This window comes from Seriola lalandi, unplaced genomic scaffold, assembly GCF_002814215.2.
Source record: "Seriola lalandi dorsalis isolate HSWRI2012SDOR001 ecotype SW California unplaced genomic scaffold, Sedor1 jcf7180002054689, whole genome shotgun sequence".
NCBI classification, from domain to species: Eukaryota; Metazoa; Chordata; class Actinopteri; order Carangiformes; family Carangidae; genus Seriola; species Seriola lalandi.
This window is the reverse complement of record NW_019525242.1, coordinates 2327684-2351847: the sequence shown is the minus strand read 5'-3', so window position 1 is coordinate 2351847 and position 24164 is coordinate 2327684. Positions and strand designations below refer to the sequence as shown.

At 39.1% G+C, this 24164-nt stretch overlaps 2 protein-coding genes across 2 annotated transcripts in view; both read left to right on the top strand.

Moving 5' to 3' along the window:
* The first annotated feature begins 348 nt into the window (after positions 1–348).
* On the top strand, positions 349–13888 carry esyt3 (extended synaptotagmin-like protein 3). The gene is made up of 23 exons (XM_023423191.2): positions 349–878; positions 1646–1687; positions 2001–2135; positions 2240–2316; positions 2454–2523; positions 2612–2701; positions 2773–2828; positions 2934–3054; positions 3279–3455; positions 3948–4030; positions 4660–4708; positions 4978–5067; positions 5224–5286; positions 5383–5442; positions 8172–8243; positions 8429–8515; positions 9155–9304; positions 9442–9815; positions 9977–10075; positions 10408–10539; positions 10630–10735; positions 10948–10997; positions 11857–13888. Exons 1-23 carry the CDS (start codon positions 540–542, stop codon positions 11894–11896), a joined length of 2562 nt encoding a protein of 853 aa, XP_023278959.1. The 5' UTR covers positions 349–539; the 3' UTR covers positions 11897–13888.
* Positions 13889–14161: 273 nt separating this feature from the next.
* The window catches only part of dnah7 (dynein, axonemal, heavy chain 7), a 74028-nt gene continuing 64025 nt past the window's right edge, over positions 14162–24164 (top strand). The window contains exons 1-16 of the mRNA XM_087178457.1: positions 14162–14227; positions 14491–14578; positions 14678–14858; positions 15166–15241; positions 15884–16064; positions 16173–16245; positions 16497–16622; positions 16987–17106; positions 18326–18509; positions 18685–18864; positions 19177–19449; positions 19852–19979; positions 21105–21183; positions 21527–21751; positions 21932–22078; positions 22499–22678. Of these exons, the coding sequence (XP_087034583.1) occupies positions 14162–14227; positions 14491–14578; positions 14678–14858; positions 15166–15241; positions 15884–16064; positions 16173–16245; positions 16497–16622; positions 16987–17106; positions 18326–18509; positions 18685–18864; positions 19177–19449; positions 19852–19979; positions 21105–21183; positions 21527–21751; positions 21932–22078; positions 22499–22678 (2307 nt within the window). The remainder of the gene's footprint in view (positions 14228–14490; positions 14579–14677; positions 14859–15165; positions 15242–15883; positions 16065–16172; positions 16246–16496; positions 16623–16986; positions 17107–18325; positions 18510–18684; positions 18865–19176; positions 19450–19851; positions 19980–21104; positions 21184–21526; positions 21752–21931; positions 22079–22498; positions 22679–24164) is intronic.

Sequence of the window (24164 nt, the reverse complement as noted above, 5' to 3'; positions counted from 1 at the left end):
CCAAGCTATTAAAATCACAATAAAACCAGGTTAACATATAACAGGCATGCTCAAACAGAAACGGGATTTGAACATGGGTCAAGGATGGAAGGCAAGATGTTGGCTTCTTCACTAAAAAAAAAACAAAAAAAAACGTCCGCATTCATTTTTAGGGTGGAATTCCTTTTTTGTTACGTACATATCCCACCCATGGGCGCAGGTGTGCCTACCTGCGTTTTGGAAGTTTCAAACACGGAAGTTTTAGCATTCATTTTTAGGGTGGAATTCCTTTTTTGTTACGTACATATCCCACCCATGGGCGCAGGTGTGCCTACCTGCGTTTTGGAAGTTTCAAACACGGAAGTTTTAGGACGATCGCGGCTCATTTTACCACTGCACCTACAGTGAGTGTGGGGGATAAGCTGTTCTGATTTAGCTTTCTCTTAGAAAGCCGTGCAAAAGTGAGGTGAGATAAGCAACACAGAAATCTGTTCTGGCAGTTTAACAATTAACAACCTATTTGGGCTTTCAGTACCGGGTCCCAGCGGGAGTCCGACCCAATGGCATCCACAAGCGCCCCGGCGGAGGGAGCGGGGCTCGCGGAGAGTCTGTCGATGCACGGCAGCACGGAGAAGCTGAGCTCCTCCGCCGTCAATCGCATCCTGATGGAGTTCCTGATTTACTTTGGGAGAGCCGTCTTCTTCTTCTACCCCGTGTATCTGACAGGCTACATGGGCCTCAGTATCAGCTGGGTGCTGTTGTGCTTGGTGACGATCACTTGGTGGAAGAAAAACCGTCAGTGGAAAGACACCCGGATCGGAACAGCTATTGAATTTGTGGACAATGAAACACATGTGATCAACAAGGAGCTGAAAAGTGCTTTACAAATGGCATCGTGGGTATGTAACGTGTTGAGCAGACTTCTACTGTTTGTCATTGAGCAGCTTAACTGGGATAAAAGGAACACTGACAACACTATGCAGCCAAGTTGTGTAAAACAACAGCCTTAAACTGTAGTACATGTCACACTTACTGTTGCCTTGACAACTATGCACTTTATTTGCATGACATTTCATACTTGGGCTGAACCTCCCATACCCTCAGTGAAATGGGGTAAGGCAGCCAAATGTGCTCTCAATTTGCAGGAGGTTTCACCCGTCCACATTTGATTACACCACACCCACCCAGTGACTCATGGGAACCCAGAAGGGAGTAACATGGAGGAAGAGGAGGAATGTAACTTGTACAGTAGATGTGAAATCAGATCAGATTTTACTGGCAGGGGCCTATTGTGTATTGCAACTTGTTTTGTGAGTGAGACAGAGAGGTTTAATACATGCAGAAATGCATTTTTAGGTATGCATGCTTATGATTGGTGATGATTAACACTGACTTGATGATTAAGTTTTCCCTCAGCATTGTAGGCAGAACTCACTGGATGTTTATCTGGATAATGAGTGGACATGCTTATTTATTATAAGACGCAACAAAAATCACATCATCATCATTATCTTTTTTCAGTGAAAATGAAATGCAAAAATGACCATTACAACTGAATCTTGACTGAAATCACAATCGCATTATCTGTCCAAATAAATGCAATATGATTTTTTTCGTATATCGTTCAGCCCTACTTCTAACTAAACTGTCATGTTTTGTTTTTCAGGTCCATTTCCCTGATGTGGAGAAAGTTCACTGGGTTAACAAGGTAAGTTATCTCTGTTAAAAATAAAAAGCAGAGCCTATCTTTCAGTTTTCATGGATATAACTTTCCACCCCACATGGCCTCCATTTGAAAGCTTCCCTCGTACACTTTAACACATCACCGATATTGATTACATTTTTGTGACTGTGAGTTCCAACATCTGTGTCTCACTACCACTGTACCTCAGAAAATAGCATAGAAACAGTATGATGCGTAGTGCTTTTACATACTGTTTGATAACTTAAATTATAATTGCTGTTTGATGAAGGCGTGGAACCAGTCTGTTCTCACATGCTCTGTTCCGTCATGTGTTCAGGTGCTGGAGCAGGCCTGGCCTTTCTTTGGGATGTACATGGAAAAGCTCCTCAAAGAAAACATCCAGCCGGCTGTCAGGCTCTCCAGCCCCGCTCTCAAAATGTTCACTTTCACTAAAGTCCACTTTGGACACATCGTGAGTTGAAGTTTTTCTACTGTTTATATTTGTCCTCCATTACTCACCTTTACGCTCAGTGCATTATCAAAACCATTTAAATCCTCCTGTTTCCTTAATTCCAGCCTCTCAGGATCATGGGGATTAAAGCCTACACCGATGAAGTGGATCAGAAGGAGGTGGTTCTGGACATGAATATATGGTCGGTTGGAGACATTTCTCTCGTCAGAGCTGTCTTATCATTAGGTGTTAAACGTGTTTTGGTGAACAATAGAGTGGGTGTGCAGATTGTTTCCCCTTGCAGTCATTTAGCGCTCACCACCACTGTTCACTTTGCAGTTATGATGGTGATGTGGACATCGACGCTGAGGTGCAGGCGCCAATCGTAGCTGGTGTCAAAGGACTCAAAGTGAGCATCTAATTTTTCTGTTCTCTTGTTATTGTCACCACACTGTATGTGTTGACATCTCTTGTAAAAATTGTCCCAAATCTTCCAGTTCAAGGGGATGCTGAGGGTAATTTTGGAGCCCCTCATTGGTCAAGTGCCATTGGTGGGAGGAGTCACCTTTTTTTTCATTCGGCCCCCGGTGAGTACGCACAGATGTTTGCCATTGTCTTGTTGTTATTCATTATCAAAACGCTAAACTGTGTTTTTCAGACCCTTGAAATCAACTGGACTGGCATGACCAACCTGTTGGACAGTCCTGCCTTCAGGTTAGTTTCCACAGAAATCCCTGGACAGTCTTAATAGTCGCTTCAATCTTTTGCTGTTTAGTTATCATGTTGAAAAGCTCACTGGTCTCATCTGTGCATTTCCAGTTCGCTGTCTGAGGAGACCATCATAGACGTAATTTCCTCGCTCATGGTGTTGCCCAACCGCATGTGTTTTCCCCTCATAGACCAGGTCAAAGTGGACCAGATGAGGTTCCCACTACCTCGTGTATGTAAGACATGCTTTAGCATTTCCATGTTATGTAATCACCTTCATTTGTTTAACTTAAGTCACTTACATTATTAAATGTTTCAGGATAATAAAAAAAATCTTGATGCTATTTTGACCATTGCAGCTTTTTATAATACATTAGATAGATTTTGTATTTCATGTTTTTTTCGTGTGAGACAATGTTCTCAGTTTAAATCATGCTCTCCTCCTCTGCTCCTCAGGGTGTGGTGAGGGTCCACCTGCTGGAGGCCAGAGACCTGTTGGCTAAGGATACATACATGATGGGTTTGGTCAAAGGCAAATCAGACCCCTATGCGAAACTCAGAGTCGGCAACCGACATTTCAAAAGCAAGACCGTCAAAGAGAATTTGCATCCGAAATGGAATGAAGTGTATGAGGTAGTGTAACACTGACATACGGCAGCTGTCATGTGAAAACTCCGGTCATTGTACTATAGTTTTTTCAAATTTTCATGATTTTGTTTCAATAATTGGATTACTACTTTATTCAACCAATTTGGGGCATTTAAATTTTTTTTGTAAACCTCCTGGATAAGCTTAAAAATGCATGAGCGATATGATCAAGATTTTTTTCTTACCCATTAATCCTGCATTTACTCTGGTCTGAAAAACAACTAAACGACTGAAACACATTTCCTTATTTGTGAAAGGCAACGCGAAACACAAATACTTTCTGTCACAGATTGCACTGAAAATCACTGCAAGCCACTCATTGTTTGAAAGCTGAGGTTTTCCCCTATTTGTGACACTTTCCTGCAATTTCAAATATGATTCTCATCATCTAAGATCATGATTATTTTGTGTCATCTTCTAAAGCTTTGCTCTAAAAGACTTTTGGTAAACATCCACTTTTTCTTTATCTGTGTGCAGTTTGTCGTCCATGAGGCCCCGGGGCAAGAGTTAGAGGTGGAGCTATATGATGAGGACACAGATAAAGATGACTTCCTCGGAAGGTAAGACACTATCTAATAACAGGATTAATGCACTTTGAGTCACGTGTATTGTATTCACTACACCACATACCAGTCATGTAATTTTATCACTCATTGTTTCACATATTTGACTGTATTACCCTGAAGCACATATCTCACCATGACAATACATAACAAAACCCAAGGTAAAAAGGATGTCAAACATGTATTAATACCATTATTGGCTTGATTACTATTATTATTAGCCATTAAGAAGCAAATAATAAACATTAAACCACAAATATTCAGACTTAAGAGGGAAAAAAAAACCCATAAATCTTAGCAAAGCGACAGTGACCGTATGGCTCTGTTACTTAGCATGGTGGCTAAAATAATCTTTCCACTTAGAGTGTCTTACATATGAAGATGATGAAAAATTTCAAAGTATGTTTTCAGGCTGGATATGTGCTTACAACTGACCTCAGCTTTCTTGTGTCAGGTAGAGTCATCCTCGTCCAGCAATCTAATATAGGAACATTGTCTGTGTAATTTGTTGTCATTTAAAATCTTTAAATTTGTGAGTTTTCTGGGTGAAACAGTATAACAGGTATAAGGTTTTCAGTTGCTACCGTCATCATATTTCATTATGACACGTGGTCTTTCTGCATTAGGTATAACCTTGACTTTGGAGAGGTGAAGAGGGAGAAAGAGATGGATCAGGTGAGCTTTTATTTGATGTTGTGATTGCACTAAATAAGGTTAAGTGTATCTTTTTGCTCTATTGTGGTATTCACAAAACGATTTCAGCACTGCAGGATATTGCAGAGAACTGTTTCTTTCTGTTTTGATTCTTTACAAAATTTCTTGAAAACTTCCAGATTGGAAAAACCCCCCTCGATGCTAATGTTTTTATAACCATTTTGATGATGTGATGGCAAAGTCTTTATAACAGTGTCACGTTGATAAGTGAATCTGTCTTGCTGTTGTAGTGGTTTCCACTGGAAGGGGTCCAGAATGGAGAAGTTCATCTCAAGCTCCAGTGGTTTTCCCTTATGACTGACTCCAGTCTGCTGAGTCAGGTGCAGTAGCCCCAACGTTTGCATAAATCTTTATTCAACTTGACGGTCTCCTGGCCACCATTCTTAACTGTGGGCTGCTCCTATGTGTAACTGAGTTACCATCAGTTAGTCAGTTGTGTAAATTGTGTATCGCTCTCTGCCTTCACGCTCTCCCAGTCTGCAGATGGCCTTGCTTGTGCGATGCTTGCGGTGTATCTGGACAATGCCTCAAACCTACCAGTAAGTGGCTTCGAACAGGGACTGTTGCTGTTGAGAGGAGATGGTGCGACGTGGATAAACAAATTTGCTGATGTGTATTTCTGTGTTTGTCTCCAGAAAGACCACAAGGAGATCACTGAGCATCACAAACATGGGAAGCACTCAAAGGAAGCTCGGGTAAGATAAAAGATTTTAAACCTTAGAGTATTGTTACATAAAGGCCCACTGCACTCTCTCTCCCGCCCCGCATTCATGTGTAACAGTTGTTTGTTGTATTGTACTAAAGTGCAATACCTAATTTTTGCCCTTGAAAGACGGTTGAATGCTCTGCTGTCAAGAATAAACAGACATTGGTATAATGTTTATTTTCCATCTGCCAGAGGAACCTGAGAATAACATTTCATTATTCATAAATACATAATCAATATGAATGCACATTGAATTTTTCACCAGTCCACCACTGGTCTTCATAACCGGTTTTGAATTGGTGGTGATTTTCAACACTTTTCTTCTCCAAACTGTTCGTAAGATATATAGTCTGTCCCAGATTTAACACCAGCGTATGAAAACACTTAATCCATGGATCTTTGGTATGCAGAGGCCCAACCCCTCTTCCAACAGAACCTGTTCGTACAAAGGTTTTATCCCTGGACATTCTCCATATGGTGTGAAGAAGACTTCACTTGTATTCTCTTACATCTGCAGCATACCATATTCAGTTAACCCCTTTTTGAAAAATCTTTCTGTTGCAGAAAAAGCTGCACATGGCCTTATACTTAATGGGTTGTCAAATGCTTTTTACACATCTACCAGAAACCATATTCTTGAAAAATGTAGTATGTTTGAAAGATATAGCAACTTTATATTTTAATTGGTAGCTCATGTCAAAAGAGGATTGTGTGTTGGATTTAGAGTAAAGAAAATATGTGATAGAGAATATTTTACCAGTGTTGATTCTTTAAGTGTTGAATGAAGCAGTCAGGTAGCTTCTCTTTCACTTTACTGCCTAACAACTGAAGGTCCTTTTGTATCTTGATGTCAGATGAAAGCCTTAGTCACATCGGATACTTTCTGCTGGTGCTCAAGGTGTATTTGTCCCAGTTCGTAGCTGGTATTTCCCGTTTGTCTGGTGTATGTCTGACATTTTATGTGGGTGTGTTATTATCAGCTGGTGTTCATGTGGCTAGATTTCCTCTTTCAGCTGAGGCTTGTTCAGGGCGTGTTTTCCTGCTTATAGAAACATGCAGAGAAGAGCTGATTTGTAAGTGAATATTTTTGAGGTGAGGATGTTTTTTTGAGGCTCACTAAATAATCATTAAATCTCTGATTATTAGGCAGGTCTAGGTTTCATATTAATACTTTGAAAATATCAAAGCACTCAGTCCACAGAGAATTGCACACAGTCTGTGTTCAGAAACTGACCCTTAAAATGTGCCCGGAGGACTTCTGTAACTTTGTTATGTCACAACAAAGCAGTCACAGCTCAAGCCCCGCTTGACTGGACCTACCATCCAACCTTGCAGGATTTGGTTTCTCTGAGTGTTTCCATGCTATATTTTTATTCGATCGCTCAGAAAACAGCCAGCCATGAGAAGAGTGGCTCAGATCCCCTCTTCTGATTGGCTCACCGACCTGTTGTTACTAGAGCTCCAGAGAGAAGCCTGAGAGAGGAGAAGTAAAACTACACTGAGATGATTTATGGTTCTTAAAACCACAAATATATCTTCTTATGAATCAACACTTCAAATAAAACACAGGAAAAATGTAAAATATGGGACCTTTAAATCCCACCCATCTGGTAATTGAGGCAGTGCTAAACAAATTGTGAGAGCTATTTAAGGAAACTATTTGTTCCAGCCTGTTTAACAAACCTACCTCACTTCAAGGTATCCTAACTTGAACTGTGAATGGAAACCATTGTCTCTGAATGCCCTCTGCTGGCCACTGTGTCAAAATACACTCTCCAAAGTGTGACCACTGAGGTGTGAAAGAAAACGCTGAATTTCCTCATGCTTAGGTTTCATTATCCTGGAATGTTGAAATGACAGTCAGCCATGCCTGTGCTAGCTGTGCGTCATTCGAACCAGTAGCATTCAGTCGTAATGAAAGGTTGTGTAAACATCTGTTTTACACGTCCCAGATGGTGTGCTGTGTCTGCAGGGCATTAGGGTGTAGAATGCAGAACCTACCTGACCTGGAAGCCATCAGACTGCTTGCAGACAAACCAACAAAATTAACTTGTGTTACAGTTAATGTTAATATTAATGTTAATGAGTAAAAGCAGCATTTTAATGGCAGAATTGTGTCATATGGGAAACAAGCACCGCAGTTAGCTGAGATGTCATCAAGTAGTTGCAAATATATCGTTGATAATGGTGAGTCACTCTACCTATAAGTCCGGGTGCAAACTCATATCCCGTGCTGTTCCTGAGGTTTTCGGCTCACATGTTAAAGGCTAAGGGGCTGTTACACTTTAACTGCTCTTTATTTGATTGTGCAGAATAATCAGTTTACATTACATACCCTGATATACAATATAACCAAATCATTCAGACACACACAGTGTTTGATGATCCTAATTGATTGATCAGTCATAGACAAATTCTACCATCATTTTACACTTGATGGATATTCCTGACCCTGTATTCAAACTGCATCAGCATAACGATGAGTTACTTCACTTTTTAAAATCAGTCTTTGCTGCCACCACTGGGTGTTTAAACTCTGATATTAATGTATATGTTTTCCTCTCAGCCAAAGGAGATAGACATCACACCAACCACTTCTTTACCTTTGTCTCAAATTGTAAACTGCTTTTAATATTGACACTGACAGAAACGGGTCGATGAAGCAGTGGTAATAGTTTATCAGAATTTACACACACTGTCAAACTGATTTGTTTTCAGCTCACAAGGAAAACTGCCAGCCCCAACTCCTTTGTGGAATTTTCCATCGGTGAGGACGTTCAGAAAAGCAAGGTACTCTTTCCACTTTATCACGTTCAGCACTATTTTCCCTTTAATTCATTATGTCACTGACAGACTGAAATGCTTTACTCTTACTTGACATGTCTGTGGTGCAAAAATGTGTCACAACACAGTAGTTAACACAACAGTTGTTTGTCTAGCTGCAGCAAAAACAACTGACTGTCTTCTTCCCACAGGTTGCGTATGCATCCAAAGACCCGGTGTGGGAGGAGGGCTTCACCTTTTTTGTGCATAATGTTAAAACACAGGAGTTAAGAGTTCAGGTTAGTAATATAATGTTGCACACGACATACAGGTGATTTCTAAGTATCTCCAGTGTGTCTTAAAACATTGTAAAACACTTGTCATATATTAATCTCCCACTTAAAACGTAATAATCACTTGAAAATCTTTCAGATCTGAGCTGAAGAAAATAGGTGTGAAAGCCACAGTATATATGTAGCTGGACAGTCAGACCCCAAGACAGTGTATCAGTATGATCATAAGTAGAGTTGTTCTGATACCGATACTAATATCGGAAATATCTCCGATACCGGCTTGAATACAGTATCTAGTATCGGCGAGTATGCAAGTCTATGAACCAATCCGATACCACAAATTTATTAATACATATAGAACTTTACAGTTCACACTTGGACAGGAGTTTTCTTGGAAATCAATTCTTCTTCTCTGCTCTAAAACACAGGAAGTTGCACTGTGCAGCCACTGGCCACTGCTGTTTTAGAGTGGTGAAGAATTGATATCTGGTAAATAGCTATCATTAACATTAGCCATTAGCAAAATCTCAGCCATATGTTACATTTTAGGTTAGTTATACAGCTGGTTATTATTTTTGATGCAATGGTGTCGGATCACTGCTCGGTATCGGCCGATTTTTTTATCTCTCTGTTCATGTGGCTCAGGTCAAAGAGCAGGAGAAGAAGACTTCACTTGGCTCTCTAAACTTGCCCCTGGATCGCCTCCTCAACACCTCCAACATGACACTGGACCAGCGCTTCCAGCTGGAGCGCTCAGGAGCAAACAGCCAGATCAAACTGAAGGCCACTCTCAGGGTGGGTACATAAAAATTCACTTTATGCAAAACATACTATACCAAAACAACATTCAGCTATTGGCGCTTAATGAGAACTTGCAAGTGAGCACTACTATTCATGATTTTACATTACCCATGTCCTCAATTCTATGATAGATTCTTGCTTTGGAAAAGCCTCCACCCAAGATTATCCTCAATCCTCCACAAGCCAAACAACAAAAACCACAGACCAACCAAGGAAGTAATGGCTCTGTATCCAATCCCTCCGTCGCTACATCCTCCTCTCAAGCACTTTCCTCCAACAATACCCCCGCTACCCAAGCTTCATCTCCAACGTGGGCAGCTGATTCCCAGAATGGCTCTAATAATGATTATTTAGCTCACCGCCGGGGTTCCTTCCTGGCTTCTGAAACCCGGCAGTCGTCTCCTTCCACATCCCACATGCGTCGGTACGACTCCCACAGCCTGCTGTCGGATAACTCCATTGCTTCGTCACGTTTTGACCTCTCAGAGGGAGCCTCGTATCCAGAGTGAGTCTAGAGCTTGGTTTTGTATGTGTCCACACGTCTTTTTCAGACCTGCAGTCTGCTGACTTCTCAATTTTCTCCAGTCATTAACTCTGTGTGTTTCAGAAACCTTAAAAAAATGAATAAAAGTATGATTTGAAGAAATGTTTTTTTAATCAATACAGGGCTATTAGGAAACATCAGGGTTCATTTGGGGAGATCCACCTGACTGTACGTTACGCCAACCTGAGGAACAAACTCATCATTCTGGTTAATGCCTGCAGGTACAGTAAAGGTTTCTGACATAACTTCACCTGCCCCCAAGGTGCAGCGCTTGCAGTATACAGAAGAACTTTATTATTAGATCGACACATTTCAGCTTGTAGCCTTCATCAAGGTAATCAAGCCAAAAAGCGTTGGTCTAATAACAAAGTTCCTCTGTATACTGCAAGCATTGCTGGAGTTTTGATCTCTAATGCTTACACCAGAAAAAACAAATAATAAATTGCTGTATTTGAAAATTACTTTCCTTCATTGGGTGAAAGTGAAATTCATATGGCTGAGCTGTGTGCAAACCCAGCTATGATAGCTCATTGTGTGTACCTGTTGCCTACAGGAACTTATTCCCCTGCAGTGACAATGGTACAGACGCTTATGTCCGCCTGTATTTGCTCCCTGACCAAACCTGGAGACACCGCAAGAGGACACAAGTTAAGAGGAGAACAACAAATCCCGTCTTCAATGACAAGTAAACTCTGTTCTGATTACCAATGTCATGTAGATACTGTGTAGTAAAAGCTCAGACGTCGAGAGTAAACTCTACCCTCTTTCAACACAGGTTTGAGTTTGATGTGTCATTTGAGGAGGCGCAAACAAGGAAGTTGGATGTGGCAGTGAAAAACAACAAAATGTTCCTCACACGGGAGAGAAAGGACATTGGCATGGTAGTTAATGCTACAATGACATTGTTATCGATGAGACAAATACACAGCCGCTGCATCTCCAGATTCGTTATGGTTCAATGTTGTCGATGTTTTCATTTCATACATAAGTTGCTGAACCAGTGTCCTGACTGCTATGGCTGTCACATTTTTTTGCAGTTTGCAGCTCAGTCTGAATATTTGACTGAATTTTCAACCTCTGCTTCTGTCCTCAGGTGATGATAGATCTTTCAGCGATGGATCTGGCCAAAGGCTCCACAGAATGGTATGGTCAATAGTTTTCTACTTTGCCATGATTTGGATGATACAGTAGATACACAGTTAATATTTCTGCTCAGAATGGGACACAACATTGAGTTTCATGTTCATCAGTACTAAGCTGAACTATGCTGAATTGCAATATTAGTGCTTCCTTCCAGAACTGTATAGATTTTCTTGCTGTCATTACTTTGTTCAGGAAAGGCAATCCCATCTAACCAGCTTCTTTGAGGAAGGAGTTTTACTTTTTGGGAAGTAGGCTTACTTGCTTTCTTGCCAGGGAGTGAAATGAAAGGATTAATACCACTCTCATGTCTGTACAGTAAATATGAAGCTACTGTGCGCAAGCTACGATAATCTTAACCAGCAAGCAGCTGGAGCTGTGCACAGGTAACAAGATCCGGCTTACCACACAGCTAAAGATCATGAATTAACACATTGATTTATCCTCTTTGTCTAATCCGTACAAAAACCTTAAAGTAAAACCAACACTTTTATGAATGGGGTTATGTAATGGACTATTTCTTTGCCAGGAGCAATAACTTATTAGTCTTGTGGTTTCCCCATTTCCAGACTGTGTGATAAGCTAAGCCAACTAGCTGCTAGCTCCAGCTTCATATTAGCTGCAAATTAGCTTCATATTTAGACATAAGATTGTTATCAATCTGCTCATTGAATGCTCAGCATGAAGCAAAGAGGTATATTTCCCAAAATGTTATATTGAACAAATGAAATAACTGACAATCACTCTTTGGTTGGAGAGCAAAGGTCCTCTGTTCAATAGTAAAGATGTATAGAAATTTATGTAAGGAAACAAATGATTCAAGTAAAATTATATGAATATTTCACATCTCTTTCCTCTTAAGGTATGAGCTCACTCTGCCTGGGCTGAAGAAATCCAGCTAGTAGGTGGAATTATAATGAGCAGCACTTCAGCCACTGCAAGGCAAAATGCAGGGCTGACAAGAAAATTGCATATTTATTTGTATTACTTATGATCTCTGGTCAGATTTTGTTTTTTCCAAATGCAGCACTAAACTCATCTCAGATACTGGACGTGCATCGTATTTATATGTCAAAGTGTGTATGGTCACAGGCACATACTGTATTCCAAACCCCAGTCCAACTTAAGCTGGGCATAAAGGATTTGTTTGCATTTCGTCTCACTTACAGATATCCCACATGATTTAATAAAATATTCAGATTAGAATATACTGTTCTAAATTATCTGGAGCAGAGCAGACAAACAGTTATAAATAAGACTTTCAAACATGCTTTGGTATCCCAGATAATGTTAGCATAAGCATTTGTAAGTATTAGTTGGATTGATGGGTAGAAACCAAATTATTCTGAAAAATAATGCTATTACTAAGCATTTTTTCCACACACACAAAAAATATGTAATTCACCAGAAAATGTTTGTATTTGTACTTTATTGATAAACAAGGTGATGTCTTTACTTTGGATATTTTTTGTGAGAGGTTTGGTTTTTAACTTGATCTAAGCCAAATTTATCCTTCTGTATTTTCATGTAAATAGCTGTATTTACAGTTTTATGTAATATATTAAGGGAAATAAAGTAAAAAACAAATAAAAACAAACAAACAAACAAACAAACAGGTGTGTTTGTTTCATCAGTTCACAAGAGTCATTGCATCGCTTTAATACACACTGATACCCACATAGTCACAGCTGGAAGGTGTGGTGTGTGGGCAGTTCTGCTGGAACAGTCCTTGCTCAAGTGCACCTTGGCCACAGTTACTAAAGGAAGTAATGAATACATCTTTTAAACCACCTGGTCTTTAAGTGATCTTCTGTTTTCTTTATTTAAAATACACTCCCTCAACTTTTATGAGTGGTTTTCAGAAAAAAAAATACATTATAGAACTTGATAAACAAGTTTGTATATCCCTGTGTAAACTATCTGTACAGTCTTTGGTCTTGATTAATCCTGAGCTGCTTTATCTGTTATCTATTTTAAATTATTGGGTAGCTGGAAAATATATGAAACCTTTCCAATTCTGGTGTTTTTGAATTGACTGTTTAAATTGACTGTAAAGGTTTTTTCAGCTAACATTTTTATTGCAAGTTTAAATACCTTAAAGCAAATAAATGTTGGATTTTTCAGTGTGAATATGAGCATAATCGGTTGTTACCAGTTCATACAATCTATACGATTTTCCTGTCTGTATGTGTAAGCCCTGGGATATATATTGTATATGGATGTGCCCTGCCTTTCACCCAGTTAGTTGCTTGGCTTCAGCCCTTGTTAGCCCCACAGTCCTGGCCCCAGCCTGAGGGGAGATGGACTTGGATATTCAGCTCAAAGGAGAACTGTGGACTTTAACTTTAGCGAATGTTGGAAACTGCCTCGGGCCTCCAACTCATAGGGTCCCAAATAGTTGTATCTATACTGTGATGTTTTGGTATAAAACATCAAATGATGTTCCTACATATATACTCAATATTTACAAAATGCCTTCACTTGTTTCTATTACCAGTAGTGGCATACACTAGATGGATGGACTATTCCATCATTTGGCTACACACATCTAAACATCCCTGTTGCTAAAGTCAAACTACAGTATCCAGACTCCAGGTATTCTACACAAGTAGAATACCTGATGCTGATGCAGAGTTATCACAGTGGACATTTTAAAAATAAAACATATGGGAGACACAGGAAAACTCACTCCCAGCAGTAACCACCATTTGAAATTGAGTAGTTCTTAGTATTGGCTGAATAAAGATAAATAGACTGTTTCAGAAGGTTTCACAAATCTGAAACGGTGTCTTAAAGACTCTGGACCTGGTCTGATGTGGTCTACATGTGGAAAAAGCAGTGAAATCTCCTTTTTGTGTGTTCACAACTAAAATAAAGGCCTCACAAATCTGAAACTGTGATAAAGAGTCTTTATCTTTAGCGTTAAGGCTTAATTCAAAATGTCTAATACCCTTTCGCGACAGGTACATAAGTAAAGTTAAAACACAAGTTTCCCTTAACTTTCCCTTTAACTGCCGAATCGAACCAATAAGGTCAAAGCTAGCTTTTGCGTCATCAACTCCTGCTGGGGCTAAGGGGTTCACGAGTTCACCATTGCTTACGTAGCAACGGCCCTAGCAACGGCACAAGCTTACGTTAGCTTATGATAACTTTGCACAAGTACCAGCATGAATTCAGCTAGGGACAACACAATTTCCGACAGTGTAGCATTCTTACCACAAAACCGACCACAGGTAAGTTTAGCAAACACTCCAACTGATGTTGGAAAATATCACTTGGTGTTTTAAAGCTTTTAATTCACTACCTGCCACTTAACTGCCTGTCACACCCAGCTAACGTTTTTCAGTTATCGTGCAGTCGACACTTGACAATAAAATAACAAAACTATTAGTGTTTTACCAGCCATGTTCTAGGTTGTTAGGTTGTATGCTTATTTTAATCCACACACATCTAACCGGTCTGCGAAACCAGCACCAAACGAATGTCCATTGTCCAGGTCCATAGAAAACAACCGTGGATGGAAACCAAACCTTCATTTTCGCTGCATCCCCCACAACCTCAAGGAACTGAAGAGGATGTGAAAAGTGGGTTCAAACATCAGAGTTATGATCACATGTAGTATTTTAAGATCCTGCTGTAATTTGTAAGAGGTATTTATGGAAATTCTGTGGTTGTGGTTATAGGAGATCTGCTGAGTGGAGTGACAGACTGTAGACCAAGTAAAAGTTATGGCAGAAGCCAGACCCTTTTCCAGAACAGAAAGGCAGTGCAGATCCCTGGGGCCTTCAAACACTGCAGCAGTACCCGCACAAAACTCATTCAAAAGCCCAAGAATCTCCGTGAAATGCTGGTTAAATTCATATGGTTAGTTGCACCATCCTATATAGTCATTTTATGTATTTATTCATCTCTACATCACTGTTTCCCCTATATGGTCTGGACTCTAACTAACTAACTAACTAAATAACTAAGCACTTAAGTAAAATGTGATAGTGAAATTTGTTTCTTATGATAAAGCATTTGGTCAAATCCTTTTTAATCTCAGTTTTGTACTGTAAACCATAGCTAAGACTAAATAACTGCTGCATTACACTGCCCAGGATGCTGTACTGTGTATATCAATGAGGAGGCACTTGACTCCCATTTAATAAATTTTTCTATTTTTATTTAGTCAACAGGAGGAGGAGGATGGCAGCAGTCCACAATGTGGCTCTCCCAAATCTACAACACAGAGTGACAGTGAAATGGTGAAATGCAGCACGCACTTGATGAGTATATATATATATATATATATATATATATATATATATATATATATATATATATGTATGTTATATTATAGGCCCTCTTTTGTTGTGCACATGCCCATGATGAAGACATTGTGCTCATCATTCTTTGACATAATCCTTTCAAGACACTTGATATGGTAGCCTTTGTCGCTGTTTTGTTTTGTTGGTCTTAGTGGTTGCAGTTGCTAGGTACAGTGTGTTTTCTCTGTGTTCTATCTTTTTTCTTCACTTAGAATTATGTATAATTGATAGCTTTTAATGATATTTATATAATGAACTTTTACAATTTTTAACTGTACTAACGCCAAGCAATAAAACTATCATAGTTTTTTTCATTTTGGCATTTTAATGTGTAGTGGGTTACACTTGACACATAAATCAGTGAAAACTCAGTGAAAATGTTTAGCTCAAGTACACATCTTGGTAAATGTAGTTAGCATTGGCCATTAGAAAATGAATATTTACACACTGAATCATATGTACCACATAAATTTAAGCTTAATCTCAATGATGTCCTGTCACAAAAAAAAAATCATGTCAGACATTGTTTAAAAAGTCCCTACGGTTACTGAAAATGGTTTATAATATTCTTCCCATCAGAGATACAACTACTACATCCAGAAAGGGATAGACCTGGAGAATGTGTCTCCTCTGGAGGACTCTTGGCTGGAGAACATTCTGAACATGGTGCCATGCCACCTGAAGAGCCTGTACACACCATTGGAGCTGCTGGTCGATGAGATCAAGGAGGACTACGCGCTCAGCGTCAAGACAGCAATCAGTATTTATTTTATTCAACCCAAAATCTTTGGTGACTGGATAATTTGCAAATCAAAAGAATGTTGTAAGAAAAAATGTTTGTTTTAATATATTTTGTTTGTGATTTCAGTTAAATTTACATTCAGAGATTCAAGAGAAAGTGAAAAGGACAAAGTAAAAGATCTGCCCCCTCACAGACTTGAGTAAGTCAGCAGGATGTGATGGAGAATGTTGCATGTTTATCAGAAGTATATGGTGCCTCTACCTAAGCGTACTGTGTAGCATGGCTGTCATGACCAGGCCATACGGGCATTCCTTGTTTCCCTTGTACAAGGAAAACCTAGGTTTTAATAAGCAGTGACTGGAAGTCTATAGAATGATGAATCATATATTTTGGCAGAGTAAAAAAAGTTTGTTCTTCTCAGTCCCTCTGTTTCCCATCTTTCACTGTCAGACTGGAGGTATTGCCAAAACCATGGAACAAAGCCTTTGTTCAGGCACAAAAGAGGATGAGAGATAAGCTTCATACTATCAACCCAACTATGCAGCAAGTGCTGTACCTTTGGCATGTCTCTTATAAGTAAGTATGCTGGGTATATTTTTTTTACTGCAGTTAAAACTCCATCCAATCTTAATTTCATTAAGTTTACTATGTTAACTAGAATAAAACTGAGTTTGACCAACTTTAGTCAAGTTAGCCTTTTAAAATATTGCAAACTGCAAGTAAATGCTGCTGTTTAATGGCATGGACAGAGACAGATCTTTAAGAACCATAACAAAGTGTTCAGTAGAAGAAAAATTGTGTTAGATTGATCATTTAAGATGTTTTCATACTTTCAGGTTTGTGGCACCAAAATATTATCTCATGTTGCCAATGCATGAAAACACTGTATGATTGCCATTATATTACGATCATCTTACCCTCTCGAATTACCTCCTTGCAGAAATGTCCGTCTGATAGATGTACAGGATTTCTATAGCAGAGAGGAGTCCGTGGAGCTGTCTGTGTTTCAGCAAATTGTCACCAGACATGTTGATAATGCCAGAGAAATCCTCCTCAGAGAGTGAGTCCACATTATAATTTATCACCAAGATGCCTGTTCTCAGTTAAATAACCATTAGAATCAAAATTGCTTGTCTTTGTGAATTTGATGTACAGATGTGATGAATCTGCATTGAATAAAAATCTGAAGTACTTTTAAATACGAAAATTATATATTACATTATATTTCTACTACTCAGGACTTTAAGTTGTAAACAAAAACATTTTTAAGTTGCCATCAGTAAAATATGGCTCTTTAACAATAACATTGTTTGTATCCATAGGAAGCCATTACATCAGCAAATATAGAACATGGGCTGTGTCTGAAATCACTCACTATTCCCTATATAGTCCACTATATAGTGAGTTCACCATTTTGTTGTGCATTCCAAATATATAGTGAGAATTATTATACTCTATATATGAACTCATAGTATCCCACAATACATTGTGAAAAGCAATGTACAACCGATGGTTTTAACAAAGCAATATATACTGCCATGCATTGTGTTTGTGCTGAAACAAAGAAAAACGCTGCAGAGAAAATGACCTGAGTAATGTCCCGAAGTGTTTTTTCTTTTTGCAGTGAGCTAGTCCTCTACGTAGGACTACCTAGATAGTGAGTAAGGAGCAGTGAATGGTTGAATGATTCCAGACACAACCATGTTCTCTTCCACAACCCCATATTTTAGTGCTTACAAATTTCCTGCATATCAGTACTCCATAATGTTAAACCTGACCTTGTCTATCACCACAGTATTAATTATATCTACACAATGTAATGAAATTGTACGCGTTACACATTACATTTGTCTATTTATTCCTGGATGAATTGACAAATGAATAGCAAGACAAGGTACAAAGATGAGTGTAAAATGTTACGAAATTAGCTTTTATTGTGTTGCTTCAGGAAAGACATTAGCACGTGTCTTACCTTAGCGACATTGTAAATAGTTTACCTCGCCAGCAAATAACTGAAACTCTGCATCAGCATAGAAGTTTTAATTTAAGTTCCCTTCACCTGTGACATTGGGGCCATCCTTGCATTAACACAAAGCTCGACTGGCTCTGCCCCTTTAGAAAGTATGTGATCAGCAGCTATTGAGGTAACAAGAGTTCAATCCAGTAGATGAAATACAATATATGTCTGACATCTGCATGTTTAGTTTGGGTATTGAGTACATATTAACATATTCCTTGAATCTTAAAAGTTTAGATTTTTTTTCTATTTTCTACACCAGTTGGATTCCTAACGTGCAAAACATTTACTACCACGGGTGCAGACGCAAGCTGGTTCCTGCCTGCAGCAACATGGCCAAACTATTATCTTTCTTCAATTGTGCAGCTGCACTGATGACCTTCCAGCTGCAGAGCCTTGCAATAGACTCAATGAGGGACTATACAAACCTAATTTCCCAAGACCTGGTAAGAAAAAACATAAAAAATTCAGGCCAGTACAGTATATTTCAGAAGAGTTGTACAGACTACAGACTGGGAAAAACTGATATCAATGAAGTCTAGCTTTTGACTTAGAAGAACAGGTGGACACTTTTAACGTTGATTTCTTTCTTTTTCCTTGGTTTGCTCTCCCCCATCGTAGCGATCAGAGCAAGCCTATGAGCACCCAGGCTTTGTACTGCATCTGATCCTGGATGACAGGGAGATCAAGTTTGAGCCTGACTTCAAACTGTATGAGGAGGCCCTCATTAATGTCTATGAGTTCATGCTCAGGTCTATCAGCATGGTACCTCGTGTGGAGACCAAACTGTACTCTGAGTGGGTAAGAAGAAATGTGTCTGTGTGTGTGTGGTATTTACGAAAAACACACTGTATTATCTTTCCCATGAAGTGAATGAGAAAGACACAAAAGGGGCATTTTGCTCCTCAGTAATTATATAGCCTAGTGTTAATGCTCTAAAGTTTTGTAGTGGTTGCTAAGTTTTCCATGCCGTTATACTATTTGGACGACCTATTCTGTATTTTTAAAATTATAGTTACTAATCATGGCATTGCATCCATTGTTTACTTGTACCACTGAACCAAAAACGTTGGTTATCTGCATGGATGTAAACCCTACTTCATATGTTCTTAGCCAGGCTCCCAGTTTGGGAGCCTCCTGAAGCCCATCATCCTGCCAGAGATACTTGAGGCCCAGCAGGAGGAGGTGCGCAGGGTGTTCTGGGCTGAGTGTGTTAAGCCTAAGGAGTATGTCTATGAGTATGATAAATACGCCTCGCTGGTATCCAGGCGGGCAGAGGAGGATGTGGAGCAGTTCCTCAGTGAGCAGCACTCCTTCCAGGAAATCATGGTAGAGGTGGTACACTACCAGCAGCTTGCTGACCAGATCCAGTACACATCATGCAAGGTACTTCATCAGCACCAAAAACTACTATTCAATTGTCCATAACTAATATATGACATTCATGTTTTAGACAGGCACCTGCTGTTGCTACAACTTGGTCACCCTTGTATAAAAGACAGGTCTGGTATAAGGAAATTTCAACAAAATCAGGCAACTTAACATTTAGTTGATTTTGAGCATTTAATGTGTAGATAGCTGATGTTTCTTGACTCTCTAAGTCCAGTGATAGCTATTATTCACCATACAACACTACTTATAAATCCTGAAAAAAGAAGCAAATTTAAAATCTCAAATGGAACAATCTTTAAATCGTAATGAATGCCTACAACTGACTATGTTTATTTCAAAATGTGTTCTATTATAAATGATATTTATTGTGTTACTGACCTACACTGCTGGGTTTAGGTGGTACGTCTCGGCATGTTTGAAGTCCAGTCCCATAAACTCATCCAATCTCTCGTCAAGCTTGCTCAGGACCTACAGCAGAGACTGATTACACGCATGCTACAGAACCATCAGGAACTCAACAAGAAGTCAGTTGGTTCATTGTTTTCACTTTTTTATTCATAGCATCGTAGCAGGAGAATGTTCTCACCATATCCATGAAGACATTGTAAAATGCAGTTGAATCAAATAATCATTTTACAAAAATCAATTTTCTATTTGACACATAAAACTGCAATGTGTGTAAAGCATCAACCAGTATCAGAGATAGAGAGAGTTCAGACCTTAGTTGGCCACTAACACTAAGGCTCATTCAAGAACCACTCATATGAACAGATTCGTACTTATGTGGCATGTGCAAGTGATTTAAGAGAATTTGTGACACTCACCGATTCTCCCACACTTAAATACAATTTTCAAAATTCGAACAAAATTCACAAATAGTTCCGACCTGTCAAACAAGTTATGAACAGATAGATTCTTCACAGGGGGAAAATACACTAATTTTACTTAAGACTTATACTGGTTTAATCTGAATGAATCTACAAGAAGATTTTAATATTTTGATTGGAATAAATTATCACAGCAACTCATGCATTTCAATAATAGAAAATTCTCTCACTCCAACAGCTGTCTCAGGGTCTTTACAGAGGTTGCTGTACAACAATCTTTCACAGTACAGTGCTTTTCCGATGACATGTCATTGTTTTGGATCCTTTAATATGACTGCAGACTTGCTGATTTCTGACGGCAAACTTGAATTTCCATTGTGTGGACATTTTTTTCTCTGACTTTTTTTGAATGAACCTTTCCCACAAACAAATTGTAACAGGCAGGGGTGTTGATTATGATCATGATAAAATCTCACAAACATGCACCTCCTCATGAACAGATGGTATTCATCAGTCTGAAAGGAGTGATTTACATTTTTGCAGTGAAAACTGTTTGGTGAATCCAACTTGGAACACTTATACTAACAAGCCTCACAGAATTCTCAACACAATTTTAGTACAATATGAATACCAAAATATTCTTGCATGAGGTCCAAATTGCTGGTCACAGGGGGTGTATGGTAGAACCCTTTTTGGTTACAGATCCAGAGTTAGCTGCTCTTGCCCAGTGGTGCTTCTTAGCTCCAAGCTGTGCCATAATAGGATTGTAAGTCTGTGAAACCCTTCATGTATGTCACTGAATTAATTCTCTCCCTCTTACAGGCTCTGTAATGAATTTGAGAAGATTGCAGAGAAGGCACTGAGCACCCCACCTGACACACAGACACTAATGGAGCTTAAGGTAACTACCCCATATTCTTGTCACAAAAACCCAGCTTGGTGCAGTGTGCTATGTACAGTTGTCTCTCACACCTCGTCAGCAAAGCAGTTGGGGCTGGCATTTCACATTAAAAACCCAGTCAGTAATTATTGATTAAATTTAGCATTTTTGGTCTTTTCTTTTGGTGAAGGCTGCTTTTTGTTAAAGGCTGTTGGACTAACATAAACCTTACGATAACGAAAACGTAGAATATTTTTAATTCTAGGCTTTCTTTCTTTTCACTTTGTTTTTCATTATAAAATATTCTTGTAGTGTAAATAAAATACTACACAACTTTGTGTTGTTACCCTGTGCCCCTATTCAGGCCTACATGAACAAGGTGGAGACCACAGAGCTGCCTATGTTGGAGCAAAGATTGGCAGACTCCAACACACAGTTGTGTTTCCTGATGGACTTTGTCACTCTCTCACCAATGGACATGAAGCTCAACACAGAGACCATCCAGTGGGTTAAGCGCATGCCATCCATCTTTAAAGAACACCAACAGATCATTACTGAAAAAACAGAGCAATATCAGAGTGGCCTCAAGGTCTGTGTTTCTTTATCTGTCAGTCTATAATTGTCTATTGAATTACTTTTTAACAGAATCTGGATAAATTTGCATCCAACTGTAGAACTGTCCAATTAGATAGATAATGACAGGTTAAAGTGAAAAAAAGTTCCTTGCTAGAAAACAAAGTGTGTGTTTCTGTATGTACACTCATTCCAGTTGTGCCGAGAGCACTTTGTGGAAGAATTGGACAGCTATGGTGTACAGCTGGTGGAGTTTACCACCTTCGGAGAGCTGACGGATCTCAGCAAGTACTTGAAGAAAGCACAGGCCCTCAATGCTAAACTTGAGTTTGCCATGGAAAAGGTACATCAGGACTTTATTGCACAAAAATATATCATTTTATATACTGGAATTAAGTGTAATTATAATGGTTTTCAAATCATTATATATCATCTAACATATTATAGCATAAAGTGTATTTGTTTTTAAGATCCCCCTCTTGTATTGTGTGATTCAAAGAGTATCATCTTTGATTTTATTTTACATTCATTGTACAGTGTATTGCATTGAATTGCAGTATGTGTGTTTAAATATTTAACCTCTAGAGGGCAGCATTAGCTATAATAATAATTCAGTCACAACAGCTGTAATAGGCTTCATCAGGTGTTTGTCATCCATTCACTGACACATATTTACCCATCCATCTATCTTTGTATGTCTTTGTTTATTTCTTTTCTCCTTCCATCCTTCCTTCTCTTCCAACCCTTCTACCATTATGGAAAGATGAATGATTTCAACCTAGAGGAGGAGGCCTACGGCTGGCCTGTTTCCCAGTACCCAGAGCGTAAGAAGATCCAGGACAAGCTCACACCTTTTCTGCGCCTCTATGAGACAGCCACTGATTTCCTAAACCAGTACGAGCAGTGGCTCCATGGGCCGCTCTCTGGTGTGAACCCAGATAAGGTACTAGCAGTGGAAAATAATGACTTTATATTGCCTACACATCAAAAATTGGAGAGTTTAGAATCATAGAATGAAGTTCAGTAGAGCTCTGACTTTCACTATATGAACATGAAAAGACTTGACATTGACATCCTTTATCTTTATTACAGCTCCAGCACTGTAGAATGCCATCATACAGTCCCTGAACTGTATGTATTAGGATGTTGTGGGATTACTAGGGAAACAGAAATCTGATTTGTAGTTGTGCCAATGATTATTATCCTATCGTGTTTGTTGTTTGAAGTCAGGGTACTGGATATAATAGATAACTTTATAGTTATTTACATGGCCATTCATGCAGTCACTGGAAAGACCTGACAGATTACAGAAATACAAAAAATATGTTGGAAAACTATAAGTTATCCTGCTAAAGTTGTTACTGTGCAACAAACTAAGTTTAATTAGGCTGCCACTGAACTGTAATATGAATGGTCATGTTATAGGAATAGCATGTCTCAGCACTGTGACAGCCTGGAACAGTGTAAGCCCTTTTGAGGCAGTTTATGAAGAAAACTGAGTGTGGAAAGGCTGCTACCGTCCACTTTTCACACTTTTCAGATAATTCCACAAAGTTATGATATGTTGGAAGGGTGCAGGTTGGATGTATGATATTTTTGCTCTTTTTGTGATATAAGTGGTGCTCGAGCTCTGCGCCACGAGTGATGCATTATTAGGTCCTCTAACCAGTGAGTGACTGAGTACTGTCAACGTATGTAAGGAACAGTGAACCTGTTCTGCAGTAAAAACATTCCATTAGAGCTAGTGCCCTCATGGTGGGTGTGTGTTCCCATAGATCAACTGTGATTGCCAGCGGTGACAGAGGAATGTGAAAACAAGGCTTTGAAATGTTTGTTTGCTGTATTCTTTGGATGCTTTGAAAGCTCTCTCCCTCTTCCTTTAAACTGTTAATATGTAAAGACCTTCAGAAGTTCAGCTTTCATTAACAGCAACAATTCAGGATTTTAAAAGCTGCTTCGCTCACACACACACACACACACACACACACACACACACACACACACACACACACACACACACACACACACAAATGCCTACACACAAATTTATGGATAGCTTTTCTCCTTTGCTGTGTCCATATAACATTTGTGTGAAATGTTGTATCTCTTGTTGGATTTAGAGATGTGTAAATCTCTATGTCTATGTTTCTGAATATATCAATATGTTAAAGCAAGACAACTCTCTTTTTTATGACAGCCATTTTGTCTTCTCAAAGCATAAAAACCACAAGACAAGATATGAAAACACAAAGTGATATAAAGTCAGAGACCACTTCCCTCTTACTTAAATGGGAAAGTGGTATTTATATCCACGGCAAAAGTCTGCCCAAAAGTCTGAAACCATTTTCCCATTCAAGTGAATAGGAAAGTGGTGTTGTGTGTGTGTGTGTGTGTGTTTGTGTGTGTGTGTGTGTGTGTGTGTGTGTGTG